We start from the raw sequence: 11,336 nt of genomic DNA on the forward strand, positions 1-11,336 counted from the left end.
AAAAAATTGTCTCAATGGTCAATACGACCATTATATGACTTTTTTTAAAAAATAAAAAATAAACACGGGACGTGAGGGAGGAGGGTAATGGATTCCTCCATCACTCACGCACTGGCACGCCACGCGCACGCTCTCTATTGATATGTACCTACATGCGCCATTTAGCTATCACCACTACTCCAAAGAGAATGTTCTCTTTGGAGCAGCTATCTTCCCTTCCCCCATCCCTTTTTCTCTTCTTTCTCCTACAACGGAAATGACTTAATTCAGAGAATTTTGGTCACTTGAATATGACCACAATAAATTTCTTTGTATGTAGGCTTTGACTCATTTATGTTGTTCGAACTCTTTTATCCGTCATAAATATATGTCAATATAATGGCCAATTTGAACCTTATTCCAAATTAATAATCTGTCGAGGACTAAATGTAAAACCGTCCCATAGTGGGACCAAACACTTGTGCCATTTATATATCTTCATTCACTTGGTGAAAGAACAAACACCAGAGATTTATACAAGCTTTTAAGTTAATTAGTGTGTAGATATGGATAGCTGCAATAATAGTGTTAGTGATGAGGTTGCTGTTGTTATGGTGCCTCTTCCTGCTCAAGGCCATCTCAACCAGCTTCTTCAGTTCTGCTGCTTAATCTCTTCCTATGGACTCCCTGTTCACTACGTTGGATCCGCCATCCACAACCAACAAGCCAGACTTCGAGCAAATGGCTTAGACCCCAACAAAATAGCCAAAATCCATTTCCACGATCTCCCCACTCCTCATTTCGATTCCCCTTCCCCCAATCCCAATGCCCCCATCAAGTTCCCAGCTCATATGCAGCCAACCTGGGAAGCCTCGCAGCTCCTTCGCCACTCCACTGCAAATATTCTCCGCGAATTAGCATCTAAAGCTAGAAGGATTGTGATCATTCATGACTATCTGATGTCTTCTGTTGTTCAGGATGGAGCATCTCTCACTAATGCTGAGATTTATGCCTTCAATTGTATCTCAGTTTTGTGTAGGGTTTCCTACATTTATCAACAATTAGGAGCGCAATTCGTCGAGGAAGGAGAGTTGCGAGAGCTGCTGCCCACTTATGGGGGATGCGCAACAGAAGAAATCATGAGGCTTGGAGAAGCCCAGAGAGAGTATGCAAAGTTCAAAGCTGGAGATATTCATAACTCCAGCAGACTGATTGAAGGTCCGTTTATTGATTTATTAGAGAAAGGGGAAATGGCTCAGAGGTGGAGCCAATGGTTTATTGGTCCTATACTCCCTGCAAAACCCGGGTTAATCTCGAACAAATCGAATGTTTGCTTAGATTGGCTTGATGAGCAGCCTCAAAGCTCTGTTCTATACATTTCATTTGGTACCATGACTTCCATGTCTGATAGGGAGGTGAGGGAGCTGGCTTTGGGGTTGGAGCGGAGCAAACAGAGGTTCTTATGGGTGTTGAGAGATGCAGATAAAGGCGATATCTTTTCGGGTACAGCTCGAGAGATTGAGTTGCCAGAGGGATTCGAAGAGCGGGTGAGAGGAGTGGGAGTGGTGGTTAGGGACTGGGCACCACAACCCGAGATCCTGGCTCACCCGTCGACTGGAGGGTTCATGAGTCATTGCGGGTGGAATTCGTGCATGGAAAGCATCACTTTTGGAGTTCCAATAGCTGCCTGGCCTATGCATTCTGATCAGCCTGTTAACAGTTTTTTGGTGGCCAAAATAATCAAAACAGGCCTGATGGTAAGGGAATGGGCGGATCGCGAAGAGGCGGTGAAGTCATCAGCCATTGAGAATGTGGTGAGGAGACTTATGGCATCAGAGGAAGGAGATGAGATGAGAAAGAGAGCTCAAGAACTTGGCGAAAACATAAGAAAATCAGCTCAAGAGGGAGGTGCTTCTCAAACGGAACTCAACTCTTTCATAGCTCATATCACTAGATAGACTGTTTATTTTGGGAGATGCTTCAATGTTTAGAACTAATCCCCTCCCCCCTCCCCCGCTTCCGTTTATGAATTTGGAGTGTGTTAAACCAAAAAAATGATATATGGAAAATGTTTTCAGGAGTTATTTTTTAAAAAATATTTTCATTTCTAATATTTGGTTAGATTCCAGAAAATTGTCTTGATGTTTGAATAAATTTTAATGTTTAGAGGTAACCCCTTCCCCTCCCCCTCCCCACTCCCCCACTTGCATTTATGAATTTGGTGAAAATTTTTCAGAAAGTTATGAATAATATTGATTTTTTTTTAAGCACTAATTATTTATTATCTGTTCTATACTGTGACAACCCATTTAGAATGATACCAAGAGGTATGATCATATTATATAGTAGTTTGCAAGTTATGAAAAGTATAGATACAGAAAAAGAAATGATGTTATTTCAACCAAATTTAATTTGATTTACTCTTATCTCTATCTACTATACCTATATCTTTCCCTACTGTCATTTCTGTTGAAATTATTGTATCAAATTAAATTTGATGAAAGTTGGACTCGAAGTGATACCTCTCACATCGTCATTTCTGTTGAAAATATTGTATCAAATGAAATTTGATGAAAGTTGGACTCGATGTGATACCTCTCACATCGTCATGAAAATCTAGACTAAAATATCATACTTTAATCAAACTTTCATGCCAGTTTTTGTGGTATAGTTACAATTGGGTCCGTCATACCTAGTATAGGGTAGGAAAAGTCTAATAAATTAGCCTTTAGTTCTATTTTTTGTTTTAAACAATTCAAACTTGGACATGAGTTACAAAATTTAAACACTGTAATAAATGTCTTTATGCTAATTGTAATGGCATAATTTTTGGCAAACCACTTCTAGGCAATTTATATCATGGACCAGAGTCCACATAACATTATGGACTTTGGATCAAAACGACAATGTACAAAATTTATACTTGTAAATACAAAATTTCATAACATAAAACACAAAACATCACAACACAAGATAGATACACATGTTATATATTTACTTATTTTTCAAATCTAATTTAGATATATATATATATATATATATTTTGAATTGTGTTCATAAGTACATTCACACATGTGCACTGTTTTTTTTTTTTTTTTTTTTTTAGTTAGCCGTCTAGGTGCCCGCATAGGCCGTCTAGGCACTAGGCACTACTCTACCACTCGACTAGCGCCTACTGCAACCATGGTACTAGGTAAGCCACACTTCTATGTAATAGCTTGTGAACCATATAAGAGAGGTAAGCCACACTTCTATCTATTAGGTTTATTTTTTTCTGTCCCCAAGAGAAAGATAAGAAATGGTTGTGGAAGGGAAGATTAATGCTCTAGAGAAAACACTACAAGAAAAATTCACATAGACAACGATTAAAAACTGGTGTCTTTGAGGTAAAATTTATGTTGTTGAAACTAGTGTTGTTGTAAGTCCCATGCAAAAGACAACATTTTTTAACCGTTGTCTATTTAGTGTTGTTAAAACCAGTGTTGTTGAAAGTCACGCACATAAATCGTTGTCTTTTCTAGAAAAGACAACAGTTAAAAACTGTTGTCTATTGAGTATTGTTGAAACCGGTGTTATTGAAAGTCACAGACATAAACAACAGTTAAAATGCACATAAACAACGGTTAAATGAGTCAAAGCCTACACACACTTGCATATTCATTTATCTTGTTCAAACTCTTTTATCACTCATCAACATATGCAAATAAATTTAGTATATGTGTATATATGATACTTTAATTATAATATCTACTATATATACTAATAAGAGCCCAAGAGAGTTAGGCCTATAATGGGTAGAAAAAATGGCGGTCACAGATTTTAATCAAATGAATGGCTCAGATTAATTAAAAGATTGATCAGATTTAAATTTTACACTAAAATTTCCTAAAATACTCACACACCGTTACTAATTCCGTTAAAATTTTAAGAATTGCCGTTAGTTCACCGTTAACTTACTCATTGATTTCAATAAAAAAAAGGTTTTAGGTTCGAACCTCATCCCAATCAAAGTTGGCATAATTAGTACTCTATTTTACTCTTATTAAATTATATAAATAATAATTTAGTAGTTACAACAAAAAATAATACATATGCATTTCTTTAATTTAGAATTATGTGTCCACAATGCCTTTATTCAAAAAAAAATTATTCATTATCAATCAATTAAATAAGAGAAATAATTTTATTAGTTACATTGTCTTTATTTTTCTTCAATATAAAAATTCTTTATATTCAAATTTATTAATTGATTATATTCGCTACATTATCCTTACAATGTCTTTATTCAGTGAATTTTTTTTTTATTAATTATCAATAAATTAATTAAAAGAAATATTTTCATTAGTTATATTGTCTTTATTTTTCTCAAATGTAAAAATTTTTACATTCAAATTCATCCATGGATTATATTCACTACATTATCTATTATCTTTTTTGTGCACTATTTTTCTAATTAAATATCAAAGTTATAATATAAAATAATGCTATATATTTATTTACCAAGTATTTTATTAATACCATGAAAAAATTAAAAATATATAATTAATAAAGTCAACCATATTAACTACTTGAGAGATTTTGTGACAACGAGAGTATTCAAATCACACAACAAATTAAAGTGAGAACTACCTCGCAATGTCCTTGTTTGACAATCAGCAGTTAGCGGTTAGCGTTAGCGGATTTGACCAGCGAATTTATTTAATTATTAACATTGGGTAGAAAAAATGACCGCCAAATTATTAAATCAAATGAATGGTTCATATTGTTCAGGTTTTAATTTTTTCTTTTAAGATTTTCTAATTTATCCTTAATTATATGATTATCCATTTAACTTTTCCGTTAATTCACCGTTAGTCTAATTCTAATATTAAAGTCTAATATAGAATTATAACTACACCATTAATCTAATTCTAATATTAAAGTCTTAATAGAACTTAACCACAAATCCTAATGTCGGAATCTCCTCAAACAATATTAGTATATATTTAATATTTTATGTCCTAATTTTTATTTGTTCTCCCTTATGTCCCGTATTTGGTTTCAACCATACCTATACAATTATTTTATTGACAATTATAATCAATCTTGACTATATTATCTTGCATTTGTAAACTTAGAATTACCTATTTAACCCGCACGGGCTTAGCTCAATGGTTTAGTGGGTAGTATTTGGGAGAAGAGACGAAGGTTTGAACCTCGGCAGCGGCAGTGCGGGAATTATGTCCAAAGTGGACAAATTCCTTGTGCGTATCAGCATTTGGCCATGTCTGCTGAACCATTGAGTCATCGTGATTTACAACTTCCCACAATGCTCTGTCGGGTCGGAGTGTGGGGGGCCCTTGGGGTTGGGGACTCAACCTTTGGGAGAAGAATTACCTATTTAAATACGCAAATTCAACCTTCAATTATCTATGCATGAACAATTTCAATATAATCCCGCCTTAATATACTTTAAAGTACTTATTTAAAAAAAAAAAAAAAAGCATTGAGCATTATCCCAGTCGCGCAATGCGCGTAAAAAACTAGTAATATAATATGTGTATAACATTTTTAATTGGCAACAACTTTTAGCATTTGCATCACGAACCTTTTCAATGTAAAGGACTTTGATAAGAAATTTTGCAAGGAAATAAAAGTTTAAATAAAATTTTTGAGTTTAGGGTATACCATGAGATAGAAAATAAAATAAATAAATTTTACTCGATGCTAAATATGGCCATTTGAAGAAAAAAAAAGAAAGAAAGATACAATGCGTGATGTGAGAGGATATATTATATCCCACCTCTTCTCCAAAGAAAATGTTCTCTCCGGAGCATTAATCTTCCCTTCCCATATCTCTTTTTCTCATCTTTCTTCTAGAGATATCTAATTTAAAGAATTTCGGTCACTAGAATATGACCACAATAAATTTCATTGTATGTTGGCTCTAACTCATTTATCTTAGCTTGTTAGAATTCTTTTATCATTAATCAACATATGCCAAAAAATTAAATATGTATTAATTATATAATACAATATAATTTAACATGTATGTAACATTTTTAATTCTAATAAATTTTAATCATTTTAAACTTTCAAAAATTGCATCGAGAACCTGTTATGTGTAAAGAAGCGTGAAAAGAAATTTAGGAAAAAATAGAAGTGTAGAAAAAATTTGAGAGTTTAATCTATATGTAGAGATAGAAATTAAAAAAAAAATAAAAAAAAATTGCCTCAATGTGACCATTTGATGCAAAAATATAATAATTTTTTTTAAAAAATATAAACACACGATGGTTGAGGATAACTAATCCCATCATCATGTGAGCGTGCATGCACGTAACGCGCACACACTTCACTGGTGTGTGTCTGTATGCGCCAATTACCTACCACCTATTGCTCTAAAGAGAATGTTCTCTCTAGAGCATTAATCCTCCCTTACCCATCCCTTTCTCCTAGGGACGAAGATGGCCTAATTCAGATAATTTTGGTCACTAGAATATTACCACAATAAATTTTTTTATATGTAGGCTTTGACTCATTTATGCTTTTAGAACTCTTTATCACTAATCAACATGTGCCAATAAATTAAATAGGTATACATATGTGAAAAGCCCTCAATGATATCCTTCCCACTACTACGAACTTGATTATTAAAAGAGTGAAAGTAGAACATCTTGTCCTATCTGTGATCTTGGTTATGAGAATACAATGCATGCACTCCTCTTCTATGACTTTTCTCAACTAGTTCGGAATGAATATAATTCACCATACCTATCTCTAGTATATCTCGCAACACTTTTAAGTACTATTACGTAGTTAATTATAAAAGTTTTTATAATTTTTTACTATTTTTATATCTAAATTACTAAGTTTAATTATTTTAAAAAATTAACAATTTAGTTATTATATTTGAATATTTCTATTGTTTTATATTTTAGTATAACTAATGGATTTTAATTATTATCTTATTATATGTAAGTAATTTAAATATTATTATTTTAAAAAAACTAATAAGATGATAAGTGGTGGGTGCCCTAGTGAGCACCCGCATCCGGTGGAGTTGGGATGGTTTTGAAAAAATCCATCTGATGCAGGTTGGAGGTGGGGGTGGGTGGAGAGAATATAAGGTGGTCGGGTGATGGATATAGCCCTCCCCAATCCACCCCCGACCGATTGTCATCCCTATCAGTGCACACTCAACATGTAGCGAGCGAGCATGCTGAGGACCGGAATTATGTATTTATGTCCCCATACTATCTTCTCTATATTGGCCGCATTAAATGTATTGGGAGGAGACTTTTGAAGATCATCTTCCCTAATAAGCAATTAGACTGGAATCGTTAGATCACATTATCACAAAAACAGTAGTATAATACACCCAAATAAGAGGTACTCCAATATGAACAAATATTATATTGTAACAGAGTTAGTAGTACTAAAAAAAATTAGAGTTGTAATTCTAACAACAAAACTGCAAGGGTTTCTCCAATTCTCTCTCGTCTCTGGTTTCCGACCGCTCAAATTTTTACATGGCCGCCCCTCTGTGAAGCAAGCGGATCAGAGGCAGCGTCTGATCGTCTTCCCATGCCGCCATCTCCACCGCAGACAGCGTTTGCCTTCATTGTCTTCTCTTCCATTCTCCGCCTTCGCCACCAGTTACGCCTTGCCCCACCCCCTCCATCTCCACCGCTACCGGTACTCCATTATTTTCGCATTGTTGTTTCCCTTTGCTTTGTTTTATTGGTTTAATTTTGTTTGTAGTTTTTGTGTTTTTTCCTCTCGTTGTTTGGACGAGTTTCTTCCTCTTGTTTACTTGGCGAGTTCTTTTTCATAAAGTGTAAAACGATAAAACTGGCCATGACGTATGTGAATCTCATCATGGATGACAAATATGACAATGAAAAAGACTCTCATGTGAACTATGATATGCAGTTCAACCCAATAGAGATATTGTCAATGGATAGAAGAATGCAAATAGATACTCAGGATGTGCAAGATTATATAACCCGTGTTCGTCTTGATACGTTTGACCAAATCATTAAGAAGTTTTAAGTTTCTCGAAAGAATTCAGTTTTAAATTTGTGAAACAGTCTGCGAATCAAGTTATTTATATGTCAGACGGTAAGAAATATTTTACCATTTCATCGATCTTTATTGTAAACGTTTCGGTCTATAATAAATGAATTAGCTTCTTTATTTTGAAAAGAAAAAAAATAAAAATAGAGTTGACCCACCATTTTTATAAACATTTACGATCCCTTTTCCAATCGCAGCCCTACGCTACATGCCAGAATAAATCATAACGCATGCGTAGCTACATCTGGAGGTTTATATATATCACAATTATTATATATTATATTATAATCGTAAGCGCTACTTTCAAAAGAGTAGTTATGACAAACAAATCGGAAATTAGCTGTCAAACACCAGTGACAGTGAGATCTGTTTGACTAGAATTCTTGAATTAATTATAACTAATAATGACTAGATTCACTTTGTGAAAGAACAAACACCACAGATTCAGACAAAGCTTTTACGCTGTGTAAAAATGGATAGGTGCAACGATGTTAGTGATGAGGTTGCTGTTGTTATGGTCCCTCTTCCTGCGCAAGGCCATCTCAACCAGCTTCTTCAGTTCTGCTGCATATTCTCCTCCCATGGACTCCCTGTTCACTACGTCGGATCTGCCATCCACAACCAACAAGCCAGACTTCGTGCAAATGGCGGCTTAGACCCCAACAAAATAGCCAAAATCCATTTCCACGATCTCCCAACTCCAGATTTCGCTTCCCCATCCCCCAACCCCAACGCCTCCTTCAAGTTCCCCACTCATTTGCAGCCAACCTGGGATGCCTCGCAGCTTCTCCGCCACCCCACAGCGCGTCTTCTCCGGGAATTAGCGTCTAAAGCTAGAAGAATCGTGGTTATTCATGACTATCTGATGTCGTACGTTGTTCAGGATGTGGCGTCAATCCCCAACGCCGAGTCCTATAACTTCAATTGCGTTTCGGTTTTGTCTATGGTTTCTTACATGTATCGAGGATTAGGAAAGAAGTTTGTCGCAGATGGGGAGTTGAGAGAGCTAATGCCACCTCCTGAGGGGTGCACAACTGATGAAATTGTGAAGCTTGGGATTGCTCAGATGGAGCATTTGAGTGTGAGAAGTGGAGATATTCATAACTCCAATAGGTTGATTGAAGGTCCATTTATTGATTTATTGGAGCAAAATGAAACAGCCCAGAAGTGGAAGAAGCAATGGTTTATAGCTCCCATACTCCCTGCAAACCCAAACTTAAACTCAAAAAACCCCAAAAATCCTAATCCATGCTTAGATTGGCTTGATGAGCAGCCTCAAAGCTCAGTTCTATACATTTCATTTGGCACCACCACTTCAATGTCTGAAAGGGAGGTGAGGGAGCTGGCGTTGGGATTGGAACATAGCAAACAGAAGTTTCTATGGGTGTTGAGAGATTCAGATAAAGGCGATATCTTTTCGGGTAAACCTCGAGAGATTGAGCTGCCAGAAGGGTTCGAAGAGAGGGTGAAAGGAGTGGGAATGGTGGTTCGGGACTGGGCGCCACAACCCGAGATCCTGGCCCATCGGTCCACTGGAGGGTTTATGAGTCATTGCGGGTGGAATTCATGCATGGAAAGCATAACTTTTGGGGTTCCAATAACTGCTTGGCCTATGCATTCTGACCAGCCCTTTAACAGTTTTTTGGTTGCACAGGTTCTCAAAACAGGCTTGATGGTGAGAGAATGGGCGGACCGCGGAGAGGTGGTGAATTCATCAGCCATTGAGAATGTGGTGAGGAGACTTATGGCATCAGAAGAAGGAGATGAGATCAGAAAGAGAGCTCAGAAACTTGGGGAAAATGTAAGAAAATCAGCACAAGAAGAAGGGGTTTCTCAGATGGAACTCAACTCTTTCATTGCTCATATCACTAGATAGATAGACTGTTTATTTTTAGTGTATAATTGTTGATTTGAAGTCTGCAGGAGTTAGATAATCTCCTGTTTTAAAATATATTGCTTTGCTTTATGTTACAAGAATAATTTTTCTTCAAGGTCCTCTGCTAGATCATATGGAAAAATATTGTTTTAGATTTCTTCAAGCTACATTCATTGCTCAAACTGTTTAGCTCCATTCTAGTTTAAAATACAAATTCCACTTAAGATGGGACCAAGGATTTTGGGTCTGTTAGGCCTGGAAATGATGTATTGGGCCAATAATCCACCATAATTGACTTGGAGTCCATTGAGTATTCATAATATGCTTAAGGCTCCTGTCTTAAAAAGAGTCTAGTACCTATTTATCTTATCCAAGTAAGCCTAGGATTAGCTTTAGGCCTTTACCTTGAATATGTTCGCATGAGTAGTTCAGTTGATTTCTGAGTGACAGATTATGGATAAGAATGTATGATCGATTCCTAACTTCCATCCAATGTAATGGGCTCTGAAAATAAATAAATAATATAAGCATAATAAATGAAATATATATATATATTCTACGATAAATACATCCCTAAAATAAAGTATAACATCCTAATTAAATTCTATCCCTAATTAAATTATATATATATATATATTCTCTATTATATGTTTATTAATTACCATTCTCTATTATGGATGCACACGCTTTGTTCTCGCGTTCTCACATAAGCAAATGTTCTCATTGGAATCCTACTATATATATATATATATATATATATATATATATATATATATATATATATATATAGTCTATTTCAGGTGAGAACCTATGTTTGGGTGTGAACTTGTAACTCCTATCTAACGTCTAGATGAGAGATCAAACGACTGAGATGTTTGGAGTGGTGCAGTGGTGTATCCGATGTAGTGGCGCAGTAGCGTATGTGCAGTGATGTATATTATCCATGGTTGCAAAAATCGCGCTTAGGCACTAGGCGGCGCCCGACAGCGTCGAGGAACGCCGAAATCGGCTTCCTCCGCGGCCGGGCGCCTAGGCGGTCTAGGTGACCGAACCTTTTTTTTTTTTTTTTTTTTTTTGAATAACCCCCTAAAAAATAAAAATAAAAAGAAAAAATAAAAAATCGGGCGCCTAGTGTCTTTTTCAACATTGATATTACTATGTCAAAAAAATTACTACGTATAAACCACAAGATCAATGGTGCACAATGGTACACAAGTTCACATGTTAATAGAGGTTCTCATTTAAAACTAAAGTTTAGTCCCAAATGAGAACCTCTATTAACATGTGAACCTGTAGTTTTAGTTATTTGTACTCTATTATAAATTGCACTTTAATGTATGTTCGTATTATTTATAAAAATGTTATTATCTATTTTTATATAATTATTACTTATAATTCGTTAAATATTTCTAGATAGACAATT

At 35.5% G+C, this 11,336-nt stretch overlaps 2 protein-coding genes across 3 annotated transcripts; both read left to right on the forward strand.

Annotated features, from left to right (window-relative positions):
* Positions 1 to 496: 496 nt before the first annotated feature.
* On the forward strand, positions 497 to 2,050 carry LOC109160251 (zeatin O-xylosyltransferase-like). Its single transcript, XM_019308521.1, has one exon. It carries the CDS (start codon positions 546 to 548, stop codon positions 1,935 to 1,937), a length of 1,392 nt encoding a protein of 463 aa, XP_019164066.1. The 5' UTR covers positions 497 to 545; the 3' UTR covers positions 1,938 to 2,050.
* A 6,420-nt stretch (positions 2,051 to 8,470) lies between these two features.
* On the forward strand, positions 8,471 to 10,076 carry LOC109160250 (zeatin O-glucosyltransferase-like). 2 transcript variants are annotated; one of them, XM_019308520.1, is made up of 2 exons: positions 8,471 to 9,930; positions 9,987 to 10,076. In XM_019308520.1, exon 1 carries the CDS (start codon positions 8,510 to 8,512, stop codon positions 9,911 to 9,913), a length of 1,404 nt encoding a protein of 467 aa, XP_019164065.1. In that variant the 5' UTR covers positions 8,471 to 8,509; the 3' UTR covers positions 9,914 to 9,930; positions 9,987 to 10,076. The 2 variants fall into 2 exon arrangements, with proteins under 2 accessions (XP_019164065.1, XP_019164064.1); XM_019308519.1 differs by having other exon boundaries at positions 8,471 to 9,929; positions 9,974 to 10,076.
* The last annotated feature ends 1,260 nt before the right edge of the window (positions 10,077 to 11,336 follow it).

This window comes from Ipomoea nil, unplaced genomic scaffold (assembly GCF_001879475.1).
Source record: "Ipomoea nil cultivar Tokyo-kokei standard unplaced genomic scaffold, Asagao_1.1 scaffold2845, whole genome shotgun sequence".
NCBI lineage: Eukaryota > Viridiplantae > Streptophyta > Magnoliopsida > Solanales > Convolvulaceae > Ipomoea > Ipomoea nil.